This window comes from Nomia melanderi, chromosome 1, assembly GCF_051020985.1.
Source record: "Nomia melanderi isolate GNS246 chromosome 1, iyNomMela1, whole genome shotgun sequence".
NCBI lineage: Eukaryota > Metazoa > Arthropoda > Insecta > Hymenoptera > Halictidae > Nomia > Nomia melanderi.
The window spans coordinates 33,304,622-33,327,479 of record NC_134999.1 but is presented as its reverse complement, the minus strand read 5'-3'; the positions used below and the strand labels follow the sequence as shown (position 1 = coordinate 33,327,479).

Sequence of the window (22,858 nt, the reverse complement as noted above, 5' to 3'; positions counted from 1 at the left end):
TGTACAGTTTCTTCTATTGTTCTTAGAAAAATAGTTATCCGTTCATTTAGATCTTAGAAATTAAAGGTTTAAGAGTAGACAATTATGATACATATTTGCATAACTGCGTTAATAAGCATCGACCCAAACATTTACCAAATTCTTATGAAATTCAACATAAGTCAAACTGACTCGTTGCATAAATCCAGTGTTAATTGAGTGAACTATAATTCGATTCGAAAATACACAAAATGGAAAAAATACAATATTAAATCAATTGGATTATCATTACATGTTCATCGAACTGAATATCACTGCAACGGATAGCATTATTTATATAGAAATGTTTGCGAATAATCACCGCTTAATCGAGTGAATTACAGTAATTCGACTTGATTGGGAGCGACCGGTGACCATGGCATTCAATATGTTAAACAATAAATGTATCGAATGAAAGACATTTCGATTGCATAGCGATAAACGCCGTCGACATACTGACCGATATGTTTGCTCTCGTTGAAAGCCTCCGGTATTTTCCTGGTGAGCACCGCGTAGACGGTGCACACCACGATCAGCATGATGGGATAAGCAAACGCGATCATGTAGCTGGCGTCCACGTAACTGTTGCAGACGAGCAGGTTGTCCTCCCTGGTCGGATAGAGATGCATCGCCCTCGCCGGGTCGATTATCATCCAAACTCCATTAATTAAGATCTGCACGAAGACCAGGCCGGAGCAGATGATCAGCTGCGATCGCGGCGATATGAACGATGGCCTCTTGGCGCTGTGTTTGCTCGCGTTAAAGATCCTCGATATTCGATTTGTCTTCGTTAAGAGGGCCGCGTAGACGACGGTGAAACAGAAACCGGCGGCGAATCTGTCGAATCACGTGATAAGTGGCCTGGGGGACACGAAGGTCCGCGGAACAGGGGGAGCAACCGAGGACTTCCGTGAAATATGAAGATTTATCGAAAACACTGGGGGAAGTAAATGTAACTCCATATGCCCACTGAATCCTACTTCTCAATTTTTATTGCGCGATGCGGACGAATCTTGATTGTGACGTATCGCGGGGAGCAGCCTAAGGTGGGAGACTTGAAAAAATTGCTTCGGCCCCGGTGAACAAGCAGATTTATGATTTAATTTGAAATGTCACCTACTTTCCCTTTGCTTTTACCTTTTAGATAGCGAACGGTTCCTTTGGAACGTGGCAGAGGGGTTTCAATATTCTGTAAGCGACAGGATCAGCTTTTCCTTAGTTCCTTTGGAGTTTACTGAGAATTAAGGTTTGATCTATCTTTTAATCCGGAGCTTTCAAATTACAAAAATAATTACTTGGAAGATAATCGATTTCGAGTACAAGTTTTCCGTAACGTAACTAGATAATAGAGTAATATAAGAATGTCCATATCAAAGAATTAATAATTCTTGCTTAGCATCTGCTATAGAAAGGATAAGCGATAAAATTGATATTCTTCGTGGCAGTCAACGTGTCAACATTTAGCGTTTTCAAATCTCAACTGGGTTTCTTAGCAATTCGGGTAGCAAGCACCTGCGAACTCTATTCTCTTAACAAACGTTCCGTCCCCGTTTCGATCGTAGATTCCTCCGTTTCGAGATTAACGAATGTACTTCTCGATATCGATAAATCGGAGAAAAGGTATCCGATTCGGAATATGTTAGCGACGATTCTTATCTCGGCTGTGTCTCGAACGGCGTCTCGAAACGCTCGGAACGGAAGGCGGGGCCGTTTAAGAGACCGTAGAGAGGCAGGTGCAACTTCACTTCTAATGGATTCCGTGCCCCACTTTATATTCTTCTTCTGATTCCCCGTAATTGAATCCCCCGTAATTCACTTCCCGATGAAATTTCGCCTCTCGACTTTATCAGCTTTACCTCGATCGATCATGTATTGCATTCCGAGTTAATATACCCGCCGCCGGAGCGTCTCGTTCCGCGGAGAATTGGATTTTTCAAACTATCCCGGGCTCCGTCGCGCTGACTCCACGCTGGGAGGAAAATGGCGGCGGCGCGTCGCGCGGCGTAAACTTTCTTACCTCTGGACGCCGCAAACGATGTCCGTCGGCTTCAGCACCAGCGCGAACGTAACGAGATAACAGAGCAGAATCCCGGAGAGCAGAACGTAGGACAGCTCGCGACCGGAAGCGCGGACCACCGGTGTGTCGTTGTGTTTCAGGAACACGCCGCAGACGAAGAACGTTATCTGGTGGTGTTGCCAACAGAATTTTTTATTACTTCACACTTCGCTTACTTCAAATGTCGTCGTTTTCTCTTCTGTTGGTTTCGCTGTTGGATTTACTAGGTAAATACCGATCATTAGAGGATATCGGTTTATTCAATAATACTGTGAAGCAATGTAATCGTTAGATTGGAAGGCTTCTCATGTTTGTTGAAGAGGACTGAACACTGGTCTACTTTCCTTCGAATAAGATTTACTAAAAATTCATACGTCATATCGAGATCTTTGTACTTTCTGCCGGGCGTTAGGGGATTATGCAGATAGAATCGTAAAGCTCCGCGCCACAGTCGTTAAACCGCAGCTGGTCAGTAAATGATTCTCGAGAGGACGAGTCCTAATGCAGTTCCCTTTTAGGATCTTACATTATTCTACTCTGCGTTTTCTTCTGGTAATGTATAATATTAATTCGTGTATAATGACAGGAATATTAACACATTGTGTATCGGATAATTTTCAGGAAACTGAATTGTGCGGATGGCACGCCAAGATTTCTGATTACTTTGTCCAACACTAGAACTACCATACCAATCGAAATAACTAGTTTGAATTTGTTTGTTTCGCAATAGATAATATCTTAGCATTGATTATTCCAAATGAAAAATGGAAATAATCTATTGTTACAATTCTCATAGAAATCACGTATTAACTTTAAATGCTCGGTAGTTCTAGTATTAACCTTTTGCACTCGAGCGGCGCCTTTCAATCGTCATTTGATTTGACCGAACAAAATCATCAAATTTAGAATTCACTATCAAATTTTATATAATGTATCGACACGTGGAACACCGAAATAAACTAGTTCTGTCAATTTATACAAGGTATTTCTTTATGCTAGTTGTAAAACATATCATTGATGTTTCAGAGAATAATGAATATTTGCTGAGAAAAATATTCTCGAGTGCAAAGGGTTAACATGTTGGCACGTGTAAATATATTCTAAAACGTAGTATCACTATAGAACTATTATTTCGATCATCCACCTGTACAATGACGAGTGAGACTCGCGATGAAGATTTCTAAACTAACTTAACAAGAGTCAATGTTGTTCATTACCCACGGATCAAAGCAAGCAACTATTTTGCTATTATCAATGTTGTTAGGTACTCGTGGTTACCGTAATGGTGGTCGAGCTTTGTAGGCGTTTGCACGTGGTGTGCCGACTAATAAACTTGTATGTCTCGAAGGACCACCCGATTAGATCGGGAACAAAACTTAGAAATGAGTAGGAGGTGAAGTGGACTTTGACTCTAGTGCTATGCGCTTGATCGAAATTGCTACTTGATACTTTGTAATCCTTACTTCCTACTCCGTACTCTGTACTATGTACTATGTGAGTTGATACTTGTCCAACTATGTGTTTCCAACTTGTGTTTCTAACTATGTGTATCCAACTGTATGTATTTAACAGTGTGTATCAAACTCTGTGTATCAACTGACTGGGCCTCCCAGAATCGTCCTCGACGACACCTCCGCAATGTCGTCTTCTCGGGGGTGAAGACGTTCTGGTTGGCCCTTTTAGATCTAGATGGTTGTGGAAGGGAGACACAGTCCCCTCCCTTCTTGGGTCTTCCAAGTTGCTAATGTTAATAACTAATTCGTCCCGTTTGCAATCGTCGAGCGTGGCAGGTAAAAGGCAAGAAACGCTTTGGCCTTAATAACGCATGCTAACAGACGGGCTAGAGACTTAAAAATACTGGTGACTGGACGCCAGACGTGAACAATAGACAAGGAGAATCTACAGCAAGAATTGCGGGCCTTATGGGTTCAGGGATTTACGGCTGCCACGGTCCCTTCTCGTAATACCATAAGGACGATTGCAAGTTGCGAGCGGGACGAAGGCTCTTATTGTTACGAAAAACTACCAAATGAACAATAAGTCTTAGAAAAGATAAAAAGTGCATACAAAACTAAAACTACGATGGTTTAAGGGCTCGAACGAAACGGTAAGGCTATAAGTGGCCTTAACAAATGTGTTATATTCAAATGAAATTTCCACCCGAAGTAGAATGGAAAATTCTCTTATATTCCTTACGAATTGTCGATAGTGAAATATTGCACGAGCTTAGTAATGAAAGTAAACAGTACGCCAAGGGGTTAAGGGAAAATGGGGGTTCCAATGTAATCGCGTTTAGTTCAGTCGTGCGGGAGCACTCACCAGGATCCCAGTCGCGGAGAAGGACATGGCGCCGATCGCCCAGCCGCTTTCGTGTCTGAGGAACTCCTCGGGGATGTCCCGGCAAGAGGAATGCGTCTCGTCCGGCACGGTGCCTTGCCTGCACGGGATACACTGCGTCTCGTCCTTCGGATGTCGGATCTGTTTAACGGACAATCAAATTTCACCCCGCGAACCTTCGACCCCTGGATACACACACCGCCGCTACTTTAACTCGTTCATCGCGAGCGAACCGTTCAGAGAGGAAATTTGTTTCGGAAATCCGCTGTCACGGATCAAAGCCACTTCTCTCCGTTGTTACCTTCGACGAGACGTTCTTCCGAGGAACAAAAGCCACGAGGGGTTGCGCTCGGCCAGAGAAGATGAGAAAGGAAGACAAAGGAAGTAGGGGAAGCCTCTTCGATCTATGGATAGTCGGAAGATGAAACGGGAGTTGCTTTGGGATCATCTCGCTTCCTGCGAATCGGTTCTCTTGAAAGATGTTTGAGTTGGAAGGACGTTCGATAGGCTACTCAGATTTCTGACGGTTAATGAAGTGACTTTCTTCCGGGCTGTCCTGTTTTTTCGTTTGACGTATGCTGGTTGAAATATTCCATGTAGAGGAATTTCGGATGAATATACTCGGACCGTTTTAATGATGACAAATAACTGAATAAACAGAACTAGGTCAGTCGTATCCAGCTCCTTTAGCGAATCTCTTCTCAACTAATTAGAATGCCTCTTTTACTTAATCCGTTTCGAAAGTTTTTGCTACGGAAGGTTCTCAACAGCTTTAACGAAGACAATCACCATCTTTCTTCGACACTATGAACGAAAGCGTGAAGTTATACGAATATTCGTAGTTTCAATGTTACGTCGATTTCCTTGGAAGTGTAACTTTCTCGTCGATGTTTTCCACGAGAGATATTTGTATAAGCGTCCCGTTTTCGATGACTCGTATCGTCTTCCGCACACTCGATTCGCCATAATCGAGCGATTCCCTTTCTTTCTTCCCTTTCCCCGAGGGCGTTCCAATGATTTTTCACGTGGCCATTATTGGTTCGTGAGGAATATTTCGGGAATAGGCGGGAGGAGGCTAACCGGAGCGATCACGAACCTGATATTGAGTACAATTGAAGCAGTGCCAGCAGCATCTCTCGCCCTCCACGTATTTCTTTGCTTGGCCGACCTCGCAGGGTAGAGAACACACGCTTTCCGGCGGCTGAGGGTGTCCAAGTTTAAATTGGATTTCTGCAAGGAATATTCAAGTAGCTAGCAAACAGAGACTACGAATTCGATTTCGAGTGAAACCCGGGGAAGGAGGACAGGAGAAAAAAAGGATCGGAGGACGTCTGCAGCTGGACTCACCGGACATGTTCAAGCGCAGCTCGCCCTCGAGGTATTTCCCCACTCGGACCCATTTGTATTTGCCCGGTTCGGTCTGCTTGAAATGGATGATGTTGTATCTGGCCGGTCCGTCGCCATTTTTGTCGAATTTGAACTTGTCGCCGCTTAGACCTTTAAGTAGAATTCGAAGGTAGAGATAGGAAGGATTGAGGGGAACCGAATGGTCTTCGGTTCGTGATAATGGTTTGGGATCTTTCCTTGCGGTCATTTGATTTGATTAGTTTTGAAGTTGGGGTGGTAGATTGATAGATTGATGGATTCATAGATTCATAGATTCAAAGATTCGTAGATTCAAAGATTCATAGATTCATGGATTGATAGATTGCTAGATTGCTAGATTGCTAGATTGCTAGATTTCTAGATTGCTAGATTGCTAGATTTCTAAATTGATAGATTGATAGATTGATAGATTGATAAATTGATAGATTGATAGATTGATAGATTGATAGATTGATAGATTGATAGATTGATAGATTGATAGATTGATAAATTGATAAATTGATAAATTGATAGATTGATAGATTGATAGATTGATAGATTGATAGATTGATAGATTGATAGATTGATAGATTGATAGATTGATAGATTGCCAGATTACTAGTTTGCTAGATTGCTAGATTGCTAGATTGATAAATTGATAGATTGATACATTGCTAGATTGCCAGATTGCTAAATTACTAGATTGCTAGATTGATAGATCAACAGATTCTACATAGCTTCACCTTCGAAATCTACTTTATGAAGATACTGCAGCAGCTCCGTCCCTTGAGTAGGCCTCATAGCCTCGCACAGTCCTGGCTTCCCCTGGCAAAGGTCTCTGTGCATGTCCCTGAAGTTTGAAAGAAAGATCAATGCATTCGTTACGCTGAAATAAAGCTAAGCTTCCGGGAAGTTAAATGTGTCGCAGAATCTTATACAATAGTTATAGAATTGAGATCTTAGTTTGTTACTGGAAAGCATAGGCGAACGCCATCACTGCATCCGAAACGAACTGCAGCTGGTCCTCGAACGCAGTGTTCTGTTTCGTCAGACGTTCCTTCGTCGTGCACGGTTTCGTGTATTTCTTGTTGTACGGTGTCTTCGATGCGTTCGGATAGCGACATTGGAAGTGGTCTTCCCAGAATTCTGAAATCATTCACGGCCAATCACATTCTCACCCTCAATCCATAGCTTCGTTGAAGACTCTCTTAACACTAGGTTCACGGAACGCGTCAATTTCACGCAGATTGTATTTTATAAACATTATTTGGTAAACGCTTCAATCGGTTTTCGTTGATCCAATTACACGAACATGAATCCTGATTGTCTATTTCTACAATTTCCAAAATCTAAATGAACGAATATCAACTTCCCCAGGAACAACAGAATAAACTGTACAATTAATTCCCCGTAAACCTAGCGTTAAACACCTAATACTACGAACTACGTGTTGCAAAATGAATCGAATTCTTGGCAACGGTTGTATCACGGCGGCCGCAGCGAGTGTAGCACGTTTGTAAAGTGATATTTAGCCCGTGGAAATTTAGACGAAACCGGTGTTAAGTTCAGCGACATGTAGACCTTTTGACGTGCGACCGCGGCCGCCGAAGTTCGAGGCTATCTAAAGTTTAATGAAGCTCGCGTGTTTCAGTCATTCGCTCACCGACAAACCACGGATTCCTTCGGTTGTTCTCGACGGTCAGATTCAGGAAGTACTCCTCGAAACCCCTGACAGGATTGGCCTGGGGTTGAACCGATAGGGTACCTTCGACTTCCGGCTCGTTACCATTACTAACTAAACCCCTGGCGCTCCACCCGTCGCTGCCGATCCACGAGAACGCGCCGGTCGCGTTGCAACGTCTAACCGCTCTCATAACTCCGGCAACTTCTTGATCCGAGCCGAATATGATGCAGCCTGTGCGACATAAGATTGACAGAATGAGTGGACTGCCGGAGTTCAGGCAAATACGATTCTTCACCAGAATTTCCTGCTTCTGTTTCGTGGTTTCTGGAAGGAAACGTTTGTCTTCGAAAGATTTCACGAAGAAAAACGATTCTAGATAAAATGTTGAAAATGTATTATTTTTAGCAGAATGTTCGGAAACTGTTGCTCATTACTGTTTATGTTTGAAACTTCGTTTAGACTTTTGAAGCTGATTCTCTATGAGAAATAGATAACTTCTACAGCCAATAATCGTTTGAAAGGTTTCAATTAATTTTGTTTCACAGGAGTTTTATGACTATAATTTGGAATGCATTGAATTTTAGATAATTGGGTATACAGTCTCTTAGAATTTGTGAGTGCATAGATTTCTCTCATAATTTCGATTCGTTCCTTAACCCTGTCTCGCTGTGACAACTGCTAGCTCTTGTAGTTAGCTGTCCCCGGAGTGCGCTATAAATGCATAGAATCCGCAGTTCAGTAATGAGGCGCAGTCCCGCGGAGTTGCAGATTTTCAGACAATTCTACAAATTATATTATCATTGTGTTCAACTTGAAGCGAGCTGGACAGACGGTAAGAGATTTCCGACGTTCCCTGAACCGTAGAACTACTGACGTCAAACGGCGTAGCTCTTGTATCAAGCGAATTTTACCTGAATCGAATTCGTTGCCAATAAAAATGAAAAGGAAAATTCACCGGGAAGATTAATCGATAGTAGCCGACAAGAACTAATCGAATTCTACTTCTTAACACGTTCGCTACCAGCGTCACGAATTTCTGACAATCTATTTCACATAAAGCGAATGAAATTAATCTTATAGATAGTATTTCAAGTTATAAGCTACATTATATTTAGGAAATCGACAACTCGTCCCAGTGTCATTTGTTCGATATTTTGTTTAGAAGATTCAGTGGATTGGATAAAACATTATAATTCGCTAAACGCTGATAGCGAACGTATTAAGCTCACGCGAAGAGACAAGCTTAACACGTTCCGTGCCACGGAAATTTCGGTCGTATTTTGCTTATGAACTGTATTGATTTTTTAAATAAAACATTAAATTATATTCAAGTTTTTCAAAATTTTATATATATTAATATATTTTCATATCGTTTCTCGATGTTTTCAGTGCTTTGTAACGTATACAGCTATTCTTGACCATGCGTCCCTTAAAAATATTCCGTTACACAAATTAACGTGTACCACATGTGGTACACGTGGCACTGAGCGTGTTAAACTGCACTATTAATTACATCTTCCCTACACGCTCGCAGCGAAGCATATAAAACATAAAAGCCGGTAAACATCGACGTCAATTTCGAAAACGGCGGTGCTTATAGAATGACCTTTAGCTTCATCGCACACTGTACGCCGGCTCTTGATAAAGCTCCGCGTAATCTAGATTCCCGTAGGATTAACCCTTCGAAGTATAGCCGGCCGTTTTACGGCCGGCTTTCAATGAAGCTTTATCGCGTTCCAGATTGACGACGAAGGTCTGGAAATTCGGCCACGGCGGAAAGAACATTTTAATATTGTCCCAGCAGCGCGATTGCTCATCGAATGATTATTCCCCGCTGCTCGTCCCGTTCGTCCCATCGGCGAAACACGAAGCGGAATCGTCGAGAGCGGTCGGAACCGATGAAAGAGGGTTCGAGTAATGGGCGCCGAGTCTCAATGGCGAGAATCATCGAATCGTCGCGGACAGACGCAAATGGACCGGTTTAAATACGTCTGAAGTAACGCTGGATACCGTTGAATGGCGGATCTAGTCCTAAACGCGATTTCTCGGGGCTCCGATAATTAACGGTCGGAAAACGAATGAAAACGAACCGACAAGAGACGCGGCATGTAAGCTTCTCCGGTGTGTACTCGCGTTCAAAGATTATTAATATTTTTCCGTCTCATTTAACCCTTTGCGGACGAAGATTCTTTGAAATGAACCGAACCTTCAACGGATGAAGCTAAATTATATATCATAGTGGTTACTATTATTATTAGAGATTGAAAAGGTGGATCTTCAGTAAAAAGAGAATTAGGAAACAATATGGACAACACGTAAAAATACAACTTAACACCACGAAGGCCAACACACGACTCTCTATCACGTACAAAAATGTTCTCCGCTGTCTCTCACCAAAATGTCCCCATGCACGCATTTCCACTCGCTTTTAACACACACCCCCATTCGCTCTCTTTCTCACCCTTGCACCCTTCTCACTCGTATCTTTCGTCCATAGTCAAAATTCACGTCGCGTACACGCTTTTCTCACGGTCCAGTCGCTCAGTTCCAGACACTCTTCCTCGTATTCTTTCAGCCGCTCGAGATTTTCTAAACGCAGTCGCATTATTTTCCAAACATCCCGGCGCCGGTGTCGCAATACGACCTGGTCGCCCTTACGCACGCACAACGAACCATTCATCCTACAATAAATATTCTAGATACTACAATATCAATCGTATAATCGATAGAACGAAAGGAAACTGCGTGCCGTTCTCTTGCTATTCGAGTAATTAAATCATTCTCTTGTTATCTAGTCTTCGAGATATGAACATTTCATCTCGTCAGAATGTCGGCATTCCTCCGCAAAGGGTTAATGGAGCATACCATGGAAAATAAGAGTATCTGCTCAATTAACAAGTTGGAGGCTTCGAATTGTTGTTTTCTGGCGAACTGAAGCTTCGAAGTTTTTAGTCGTAAAGGTACTTCGATCTCAAACGTTGCCTTCGCAGTTCGTAACTTTTACAGTTCTCCGGGTTCCGCTGTTGAGTTTTAGTTCGCGATGTTCTTACAATGTTGATCTACGGAAGTGTATGAAAAAGTAGATTTTCTTTGGATTTCCGAAGGTTTTCCGCCTCCTCGAGTTTTTATTCTACGCCGATATCTTCCTCTTCTTTCCTTCCTTTTTCAGCGTAGACTTCCGTTTCTCGTGCTGTCCGGCGCGAATTAATGTCCGGCGATATTTCGGGGAGGACACCGCGTTCTGGTCGATTTTCGTGCGACAGACACTGTATAATCGACTGTGAAATATTTAATATCGGTTGAAATACGTCCCGGCAGGGGATTTGACGTACGCGGGACGCAAAAAGCTGAGCCTTCGCAGCGACTACGGGGACGTTTTATCCGAAACTTCGCAAGGATACAGTTCTCCGTTACCGTTATTAATTCGTAGGTTTTGCTGGCTGGTGCGGAGGTTTCATTTTTCAGACTACGTCGATTTTGTGATGCTATTTATACTGGCTGCTTTGGAACCGATCGCATTTCACGGTTACGGACCACTGATCACGTCGATCAAGTGAAATCCTGTATACGTGTGTTTACCGATATTTTTTCGTAGTTTAGGGAGACTGTACAAATCTGATCAGATATTTTCTGGGCAAGAACATAGGTCTTTTCATTACTTTTAGAAATAATATTTGAGAGTATTTAGCTTAAGCAGTCATATATTCGTCGATATGTCAATGACAGAAATTATATTTCAGAGTATTTATCTTAAATTGTCACATATTTGTAGATATATCAATGATAGAAATTATATTTGAGAGTATTTAGTTTAAATAGTCACATATTCGTCAATATATTAATGATAAAAATTATATTTGAGAGTACTCAGCTTAAACAGTCACATATTTGTAAATATATTAATGATAAAAATTATATTTGAGGGTACTCAGCTTAAATAGTCATATTCGTCGATATATTAATGATAGAAATTATGTTTGAGAATGCTCAGCTTAAACAATCACATATCAATACAATAAAAATTTAATCAAAATATTTCTTTCCCTAGATTAAGAGCATAGAGAAATCTTATTAGTATATCAATCTATTTATACTATTCAAAAATAATCCATCAAATTTGTATCCCATTGAACAGAAAGAGATACAAAAGTAAAACCGCATTAAGACAGAACTCCCATAAATCGGAATTGCTGGTAGCATAATTCAGCGTCTGATGAAATAAAATTTCGTCGAACAGTTTCGGAACATCCGTTACAATGAATACCTTCGTAAGGGCGGACGGTTATTACCGTTCACTGCCGGAAGAAGTTAAATGAAACAGGGGAAGACGGGACATTAGGAAGGAGCAGCAACGGACAGCGGCAGGGGCGCAGGAAACTATATAGTTTAAAAGTTGGAGGGTCCAACGATCCTTAAGGGTCCCTTGGCGAACGCCGGCTCCATGGAGCTGCTAAATCCTAACTGGCATCTTCCTTTCCTATTATTATAATTCCAACTTTGTATGCATGGACGTCGGGAACTTTATAGATTCTTTGCTACGTCCGAATCTTCCTCCCTTGAGGGGTGCGATGTACATAATCTTCAACCTCTCTAGTAAATATTTCGTTCCCATGAATCACTTATATAACAAACTTCTATTAAATTATTTTAAAAAGGAAGTACACTCAGCGACTTAATTCACTCTCATACTTATTAAGGACGGAATTAATAAAAGAATCAAATACAAAGATTCTTAACTAGTCCCATTAGCTTATCTTCCTATTATCTTCAGTACAATCTTCCACGACACAAGATTTACATAATTCGAATAACGAGATCTGTATACTTCAGTCGCATAAATTCATTAGACTCAACGCGTTATCGCTTCGATTATTTATCCTGTCTTAGTACAATGTTTCAGTGTATTGTACTATTATCATAGCATTACACTGTTTCAAAACAGAGCTATATTTCTATAGCTAATTAATAAAAGAATCAAATACAAAGATTCTTAACTAGTTCCCGTTAGCTTATCCTCGTCCCTATTATCTTCAGTACAATCTTCCACGACACAAGATTCACATAATTCGAATAACGAGATCTGTATACTTCAGTCGCATAAATTCATTAGACTCAACGCGTTATCGCTTCGATTATTTATCCTGTCTTAGTACAATGTTTCAGTGTATTGTACTATTATTATAGCATTACACTGTTTCAAAACAGAGCTATATTTCTATAGCTAATTAATAAAAGAATCAAATACAAAGATTCTTAACCAGTCCCATTAGCTTATACTCGTCCCTCGTCAAGATTCACATAATTCGAATAACGAGATTTTCTGTATACTTCAGTCGCATAAATTCATTAGACTCAACGCGTTATCGCTTCGATTATTCATCCTGTCTTGATCCAATGCTTCAGTGTCACGGGTCCATCGGAATTATTCAGCTTCAGAGCGGAATAAAAAACGCAGGTATCCCCGTCGCGACAGCCGGATACAGCGGGGCAACATAAATCCTGTCGGAACTTAACGGAACGCAAACAATCGTCCGATTAATAATGAGGGCGACAGTTGCAGGCTCGTAGGCAGCGTGCAGTTTAAAAAATACGATCGCGGAATGATTCCGCCTCGTATCACTTCCACCGGAAATTGGGGATGACACTGACAGATAGGAAGTCTAAAGCCAGATTTAATAGACAGTTGTCAGGTACGCGTGGAAAACAGTGGGCGGATATCCGAGCAGTCGTTACCCGTCGATAGATAAATCGTTTCAGGGGGGGGGGGGAGGTGGTTCTGGATGACGTACCGTCGATAGGATATTTTTCAGCGGGATAGGCGTCCTTAAGAGAGGATTTTTCGAGTCGCCGAAAATTTTCACACATAAATCCAGCGCGGCCGGCAACTTGCTGCGCGGTTTGTCACTGTATTTACATGACAAATCGCTGCTGGCGGGAGGATCGATCGGGATACCGCGCTCCCGTAGGAGTCGTTATCTACCGGGGAGCAAGAGGAAGTAGAAAACGCGAGACAATTTGTTCCGTCGCGTCGTTCGAACGTTGGTTATAGCCGTGGACCGGCTGTTGTCTATGAATGGGACCTGTTGTGTGCTTTGTACTCTTGTTATTCATTGCCAAGGAGTTCTGTATAGGCGAAATGTTCGTTTAATCGTTTCAGTTGAATTTTAATCCTTTGCGCTGTATATCGCGTCAGACTCGCGGTGAAGATCTCGAATAGAATTTAATGAACATATTCTGTTTGTTTGAATGCGAGTTGCATGTTATTGCTCTGTTATCGATGATTGTGCCTTGGAGCACACGTTGATAGAATAAGGAATTTTTCTTATTTTTAATAAATTATTAGTAAAGCAGGTCGATCACAGTTCAGAGAGAAATAGGACAAGTGAAATAGCTTCACTTGGAATGGTTTGTAGCTTTGAACATGGAATTCCTTTGTTTCGGATACATTTGATTAAGTAGAACGTTATTTTGATTAGTTATTTTGATTAGAAGTCGGATGCACTAAGAGATGTACTATTTTGTTATTTATACATTCGTTTGCTTTCGATAATGTTTCCAAGATATTTCATTGAATGCTTCAAACATTCATAAGTTTTCAATAATTAAAATATTACTTCCAATCGATCAAGTTGAATTTTAAATAGCTTTAGTTAGAATGTTTACAGCTATGAACATAAAATACCTTATTCTTGAAGCAACACATTTTTAAAACAGAATCTTAATTTCGTTAGAAATTGGATATACTAAAGCTGTACTATATTATTTATAAATTCATTCGCTTTCAATAATATTTCTAAGATATCCTATTGAATGCTTCAACCATTCATTGCTAATAAGTTTTCAATAATTGAAATATTACTTCCAATTGATCAAGTTGAATTTTAAATAGCTTTAGTTAGAATGTTTACAGCTATGAACATAAAATACCTTATTCTTGAACCATTTTTAAAACAGAATCTTAATTTCGTTAGAAATTGGATATATTAAAGCCGTACTATATTATTTATAAATTTATTCGCTTTCAATAATATTTCTAAGATATCCTATTAAATGCTTCAACCCCAATGTCAAGGATAATGTTCACTGCTTCGATATAAATGATAGCCGATAATTCTATATCAGATATCTTTCAAATGAATCGATACAATTACTTCGTCGAATGACAAGTTTTCGAAGAAATCGGACTCGATAACCCGGTTTCCGGTGGTAGCACGGTTTCGGAAAACGCTCTATGCGCTCGCCGTTTCGCCCGTCGCATTATCGGGCTGGTACGAAAGACTCGGGCCGACAGTTTGTCAGATAAAAGCTGAAACTCGGAAATTTCATCGACTTGTCTCAAGTTCTCGATTCCTTCGGACGAAAGTGGCGCCGGGAGAATCGGACCGTCGAATATCCCACTTCCGATCGCTTTCGCTGGAAAATTGTCTTCGAACTCGGAAACCCCCACGAAATTCAGATCCGGTCGAACAGTCGGGAAAAATTGCGGGAAACCGTCGAACATAAATTACGACGCGATTGAAGATTGAAATATTGCTTTCTTCACGCTACAATTCCAGCCCGACCTCACTGGAGCGTCTGATTTTCGAGTATTTAACGAGTCCTAGTCGAGTTTCTTCGTAGCAATCATCTACAATTTCGTCGAAACGCTGCTTGAAATTTAACGCTCGGTTTTAGAGCTTTTCTCGACGGATTCCGAGTGAATCGAACCATCTCCAGATCTCATCTTCGATTTCCTTTTATACAGAATCAATTAATTTTCCTTCGATTCTTAATAGCAGTCTTAAAATTTCTATAGAAATACATAGTTTCATATATCAATTTATTATAACCTCAGAAAAATATCGTTATTTAGAGGTTGTTCGTATACCAAAAAGAAAATTTCAACTGGAAAGTTCGAGAGATAAATAATATAAACATACTATTCTTGTTTCACGCGAGAACCTTTATCTCCGCTATTCCCGTTACGTCGTTTCTCAAACCCATTTCGCTCCAGTCGAAAATTGCTAGTGACTGTGGTAGGTATGTTAGAAATGACACGTACGCGTCGATTTCTCCATTGTCGGGGTAAATTCCGGCTGAAAGGGTAGAAGAGAACGTTCGTACGTCTAGCACGCTGTCTCCCACTCACCTCTCGCCCTCGGTTTCGTCAGCAGTTTCAGGACGATATTGTCGTAAGCCGTCTCCTCAGCGACGCCGGAGTCTTTCACCAACTTCTCCTTGATAGCGATACATATGTCGTACTTCCCCAGCAGCTCCTCCAGCTCCTCGAATGCCTGCGACAAGAAGGATAGCGGCTGAATTACCTCGTGTAAAGGCTAGTCCAGACTGAGCGACTTTGTCTCTGGAGTCCGGATTATCTGCAGCAGTGTTTCTCGAAGTGAAACGTTCGTCCCCATCGAGACTCAGTTTACTCAGAGACTCGAATTGAAGGGACAACGATTTTTCTAGCGATGATTTCCTTCTGAGAGAAGCAACGAAATGTTTCTAAGGAAATTGTATAAATAGTTTACTCCGCGAAAGACTCGAATTGAAGTGACAACGATTTTTCTAACGATGATTTCCTTCTGAGAAGCAACGAAATGTTTCTAAGGAAATTGTATAAATAGTTTACTCCGCGAAAGACTCGAATTGAAGGGACAACTATTTTTCTAACGATGATTTCCTTCTGAGAGAAGCAACGAAATATTTCTGAGGAAATTGTATAAATAGTTTACTCCGCGAAAGACTCGAATTATTTATACAATTTCGTTGCTTCTCTCAGAAGGAAATCATCGTTAGAAAAATAGTTGTCACTTTTATCAAGGATTCTCATTTATTGGCAATAAATTATTATTGCAACTGTAATGAGATGTTGACAGTATAGTTGCATATGACTCTCAGTCACTTGATTTGTTACAGAAAAACTGTGAAGTTGAATATTCACAGTTTTTCTGTGAATATATTGTATATTTATATTTTGAAGTTGAATATTTATATTTAGATTATTATTGAATAATATTTAGTATTTTAAATTAAACTTTGTACTGCCAAGTGAAATATTCAAATAGAATAGTTTTATTGCTTAATTTATCTGTGAACTATCGTTAAATTAGTTTCAAACACTGTATATCTCGCCAGGAAAGGTTGAATATTTCCAGTGACAAAACTTCGAGTGCAAAGGGTTAATTCTTATGCTACAAAAATGTTTTGTTGTTCAAACTTCAATATTACAATGTGTCGGTATAAGTCTCTCAGTTATGAAGCTAACATTGATGGAAAAATGATGAAAGTTAACTGTCCTCTGTTTTCCATTACGACGAAGGACGATGCTTTTGTTTTGTGGACAATTATCTTCAAGCTCGGGCTACCTTTAACATCGATCTCTATCAGGAAACTACTTTAAGACAACTCCGTTCCGGAGAAGATGAAGTCGTGCCTCAAAGAACACAATGTTAGCCGGGTCGGAGGTCTTTAATGGAAAAATACGTGGTTAAAAGTGACCCAGGGGAGGATCCTTTCTGGGGGATTCTAATCGGAACCGGGCTGCAACAAAGGGTTTCAGTTCTCAGGGGTTCTTCGTTGGTCACTTTAACCCTTCCTTCAATGTCCGACTTGACCCGAAATGCAGATTCCGCTGTAGGAAGTTTGTAAGCAGTGGAAGTTTGTGGATGAACTTTATAGGATCGTTTTGTAACGAGGAAAGCAAACTCGTTCGTTGATTTGCTTAATTAGAATCGATCTTGTATGTTCAATTTGTAGCATTTCTTTAACACTAAAACTAGACAGGTCGAAATGAGCTAATGCTGATACTTCCTTTTCGCAATTATTAAATAACGGACGTTTTTCTGAGGAAATATTCAAGAAACTGTTTTACCAAACTGAATTGTAAATCAATTCAAGTTTCAATCACTCCTGGAGTTTCTATAGAAAAATTTCAAGATGCTTGGTAATTTTAGTATTGGACTCGTTTAATTAGTAATATTCGTGGAATTTAAGAAGTATTCAAATGCTTAATATTCAAGACATTAACACTAGAACTGCCGTGCCAGTCAAAATGACTGGTTTTGATTTTTTTGTTCCGCAATTGTTGATATCTTAAAGGCATTGAATATTCAAAATTATCTTGAAAATCAATGGTTTTACTTGACTACTATAATGAATGTGATATACTGATATATAATGACATGAATGATATGATATATTGATATGTAATGACATGAATGATATGATATATTGATATATAATGACATGAATGATGTGATATATTGATATATAATGACATGAATGATGTGATATATTGATATATAATGATATGAATGATGTGATATATTGATATATAATGACATGAATGATGCAATATATTGATATATAATGATATGAATGATGTGATATATTGATATATAATGACATGAATGATGCAATATATTGATATATAATGACATGAATGATATGATATATTGATATGTAATGACATGAATGATATGATATATTGATATATAATGACATGAATGATATGATATATTGATATACAATGACATGAATGATATGATATATTGATATACAATGACATGAATGATATGATATATTGATATACAATGACATGAATGATATGATATATTGATATATAATGACATGAACGATGTGATATATTGATATGATATATAATGTGAATCTATTACAATTTTTATGGGAACTATATATTATTCGTATTAAATACACGATAGTTCCAGTGTTAATATTCTTCCGTGTCATCAAGAGTTACATCTTAGAAATATGCTGTCGTCCTTTCTTGCCTCTCCGCTCGCAGTATGTCTACTGAAGCAGAAGGGAGTCATTTAAATAAATAAAGCACTACTTTATGTTAATATTATGCCGGAGGAGCAGCGCAGGAATTTATTTCAGACGTACCGAGGCGGAGAAGTTGGAGAATAAAATATAACCGAATAAAAATCACGTTCCCCGCGGATCGATTTTCAATTTTAAATTCTAAAAAGCTGACGGCGTTTAATTCTCAGTTGTAAACCGCACGGGCGTGTTATCGATTTCCGTTTATGCTAAGCTTCTATGATATGTACGCCGCCGTCCTTCCGCGCGCGTTTATTAGTCATTACACGCGTCTGATCTTGATTCCTCCGATAGATCGCCGCGCTGATAATCATTCCGAGACGGGGAAATAAATTACGCTTCCGAGATATCGGTTAACATCTGCTTCCGGACGTGGAATCCACAGTCACCCTTCAACGAAATTAATTTCACCCGCGTTTGTCCTAAAAGTATTTCAAACACTCCACTATTAACACTGTTAACCCTTTGCAACTCGATAATATATTTCATTAAAAATATCCTTTACTTTCTGACTAAATATTAACGATATTTTTCGTAATACAATTGATTATCTTCTGTAAATTAAGAGACAGAACTATTTTACTTCGATGTTTTATGTGTTGATACGTTAGACAAGGTTTAATATTGAATTGAAAATTTTACAAGCTTGCGAGTGCAAAGAGTGCAAAGGGTTAACTCGCTTCAGAACATTCATTTTGCAAGTATTCAAACTACAAACGCGTCTCTGCGAAAGATTTTCAATTAAATTTCTATATCCGCACAGATACGAATCTCGAGAAACGTATTGTTCCAGTTTTGCTAAAAAATTCGAAATAAGTCGCTCTAATTGCAGTTTGGGTTTAGTGTTCATAGAATTTGTATTTCTCCGCGAGAATTAGACACAGTAAAAAGTGAAATATACTAAAAGTATCGTGAAACTCAGTATGATAAAAATGAAATACTCTTAACACAGTGAAAAGAAGATGATTACTTCGTATCTAAATTGCACATCATTTCAAACGGAATGCGAATGGAATGTTCAATGCCGAATAGCACAAACGATTTCTGTTGACTGAGAATTAAGGGCAGAAAAATGGTTACTTTTCAAACGCGATTTCTATAGCCGCCGCGACGTTCCGCAGACAAAAGCGAAGATATGGAATCCTATTAAATAACTTGTACCTTTCTCCGCGCGAGACTATTCAAGTCCCAAGTTCTAAGGACCTTTTAACCGTGAAAATCCTGTAAACCGGATCGGTTTGAGATACTTACGAACGCTCCGTGAAAGAGAAGAAATTCGTTCGTCGGTTGAAATTTATTTCGGACGGTTACGCGGCGATAATATCGATTCCCGTGTAGAACGTAGGACTTCCGTTAATATTCGTAAACATTCCGGAAAGGATCTTCGCCGGGATCTCTGCTTTTCAGTAATTTTACATTCAATAGAAGAATTATGCTTCAGCCGCGAATAATATTCGTCGGTAATATTTCTCGCGGACGCGTCGAGAGCATGTTTTGAACCGCGGCCCGCGGAAAATACGGGTCGACCACATTTTCATTCAAAGAAAAATTTATTCGAATTACCGGCCGGTGATATAAATTTCACGCGGAACAAACCGGAGGGCCGGTTTTAATCGAATGAATAAATGCCATTTTTCGAGGCTGCCCGACGCGATATCAAGCTTCGATTCATTATTTATTGTAAGCGTGCAGAAAACAAACGCGTGAAACGTATCTTCGACGATCAATCTTTCATTCTCATGTAACGGGTGGACCGTACCCGTTGGGATTACCTGAATCGTTATTCATTGGCGTATGAATGTACGTGTAACGTGGTGCAGTATTTTATCTCTTAATTACATCAGTATTTATATGTGTGTACGGACAGATATCGATAGTTTACTATTATATTATTGGAAATGTAATAAAATGATTTATTACTGATGTGTTTAAGAAATAAAATACTGTACTATTATATTATTGGAAATGTAATAAAATAAATTATTACGTTTCCAGTAATATAATATTTCCAATACCATAATAATACAGGTTATTATTTTTTAAATAAATCAGTATTTATATGTATATACGAATAAATATTGATAGTTTACTGTTACATTATTGGAAATGTAATAAAATGATTTATTACTGATTCGTTTAAGAAATAAAATACTGTACTATTATATTATTGGAAATGTAATAAAATAATTTATTATAATAATATTTCCAATACCATAATAATACAGGATTTTATTTCTTAAATAAATCAGTATTTATATGTACATACGAATAAATATTGATAGTTTACTGTTATATTATTGGAAATGTAATAAAATGATTTATTACTAATGTGTTTAAGAAATAAAATACTGTACTATTATATTATTGAAAATGTAATGAATCATTTTATTGTGAATAATATAATATTTCCAGTAATATAATGTACATATTTCCAACACCATAATAATACAGGATTTTATTTCTTAAATAAATCAGTGTTTACATGTATGTACGAACAAATATCGATAGTTTACTATTATATTATTGGAAATGTAATAAAATGATTTATTACCGATTTGTTAAAGAAATAAAATACTGTACTATTATATTATCGGAAATGTAATAAATCATTTTATTACCAATAATATAATATTTTCAATACCACAATAATACAGTATTTTATTTTTTAAATAAATCAGTATTTATATGTATATATGATGAAATATCGATAGTTTACTATTATATTACTGTAAACGTAACAAATCATTTCATTCGTGACCCACGGTTACATAGTTACACTGGGTAGACCACTTGATTGCGATCAAGAGACTATTTTCGATATTTTCCAGTGTATGATAAACCCGATTGGAACACGGTAAATTATCGTGATCCAATTCGCCCCGTTCACCCAGTATATCTATACATATAGGTTAAATCAGTTTCAGACGACGATAATGCACACGCGCGCTGACGATGCGAGATAAGCATTATATTAAAGCATGCCGTATATAAAAGCGCTTATTCTCATGCATCATTCTTAGGGCAAGTGATCACGTATTCAGGAAAGGTTTCAAGGTCGAAGGCTTACATCGAAGTACCCTGCGACCAGTTCGAATATACTCTATCGGGCTTCGAGCGCTCTTCTCGGTAGATCGTGGACGTAATGATTCAATCCTAATACGTACCCATCAATGATTTACTTTATCAACGTTAGATCTACGGTTTTTACGAATTTATTCTATTATTTATAGAATTGATCTTCTACTCTTACCTTTAAATCAGAAGTTTAACCAGTTAAGTGTGGGATTTAGTTTGAAAAATCTCTCATTGCGCGCAATAAAATGAAATAATGAAGCGCACACTCGTTAAATGCAGGTCAAATGCGCTTAAAATATATCCTAACGAAGAACTGAAGCGAAACAAAGAAGAATTACATGTCTGTCTCAAAAAATAAATACTATAATCCGTCGTTGAAAAAGTTAGCACCATTAAGAGTTTTAAGATGACGTGTATACTCGTCAAGCATAGTTAACTGGTTAAAGATACTCAGTTAACAGTTTTGACCATTGGCACTCGGATGTTTCTTACTAGAAATATTTAACATTCCTTTACGAGGCGAAGACGATGTTCTTTGAGACTAATTCGAAGAGAAATCACCAGTACATTGAGGAGCAAAGCTGTTTTATTCCAATGTTTCACGTATCGAGGCATTATACAAAGTTTAACATTAAATATCACATTCTATAGTTTTACCGTGTCAAATCAACTGGTGACTGAGAGTCACCTCTCGAGTGCAAAGGGTTAACAACGTGAGTAAGTTGATAATAGTATAATGCAAGGATTGCAATTAAATAATCAATAATTCTTCCTGCTTCTCTTTGCTAAAAAACAATAACTACGGAAAAACGGTCAAGATTTTCCTCACGCTTAGCGTGTTAACCCTTTGCACTCGGAAGTTTTTCAGTAGAAATATTTGAACATTTTCTTACGAGATAAAGACGACATTGTTTGAAACTAATTTAACGATAATTCGCAGATAAATTAAGCAGCAAAGCTATTTTATTTAAATATTTCACATTGCAATACAAAGTTTAATTTAAAATAGTAAATATTCAACTTCATAGTTTCGTTGTATCAAATCAACTGGTGACTGAGAGTCGCTCGAGTGCAGAGGGTTAACGATCCGCAGAAATCCTCTAAAATCTACCCATTAAATAATTATTCATCATTCTTACACTCAACCGCGCGGGAAAAAACCGGCACCGAATCACGGGGAAAAAGCGTGCCGGTAATTCGACACAGCGCGGCGAATCATAAATTATTCGACGCCGGTGGAAAAGATTGCCGCGGCGGTTGCCCCGGCCGCGGCCATCTTGCTCCACATCCGCGTCCCGCGTCGCGCGGCCGGCTTTGAGGCGCGGCCGTTTCGCAATTTCCTCGTTTCGCCTCGCGAAATGTTTGTAATTCGCTGCGCGGAATGGTTTCAACGGCTCCGTTTTTTTCCCGGCGTCGCTCGCGGGACAAAAAGTTTCAGCGGCCGGCGGAAAAAAGAAGTGCACGGCCGCGAAGATTAATGAGAGAGAGCCAGCGGCGGA

General features: G+C 39.1%; 1 protein-coding gene across 2 annotated transcripts in view; it reads right to left on the bottom strand.

Annotated features, from left to right (window-relative positions):
• The window catches only part of Glurb (metabotropic glutamate receptor B), a 272,556-nt gene that overhangs the window by 6,052 nt on the left and 243,646 nt on the right, over positions 1–22,858 (bottom strand). For both annotated transcript variants that reach the window (XM_031988488.2, XM_031988489.2), the window contains 9 exons: positions 15,589–15,733; positions 7,440–7,691; positions 6,748–6,922; positions 6,520–6,626; positions 5,759–5,908; positions 5,508–5,641; positions 4,394–4,552; positions 2,036–2,202; positions 479–855 (listed from right to left, as the gene is read on the bottom strand). In XM_031988488.2, the coding sequence (XP_031844348.2) occupies positions 479–855; positions 2,036–2,202; positions 4,394–4,552; positions 5,508–5,641; positions 5,759–5,908; positions 6,520–6,626; positions 6,748–6,922; positions 7,440–7,691; positions 15,589–15,733 (1,666 nt within the window). The remainder of the gene's footprint in view (positions 1–478; positions 856–2,035; positions 2,203–4,393; positions 4,553–5,507; positions 5,642–5,758; positions 5,909–6,519; positions 6,627–6,747; positions 6,923–7,439; positions 7,692–15,588; positions 15,734–22,858) is intronic.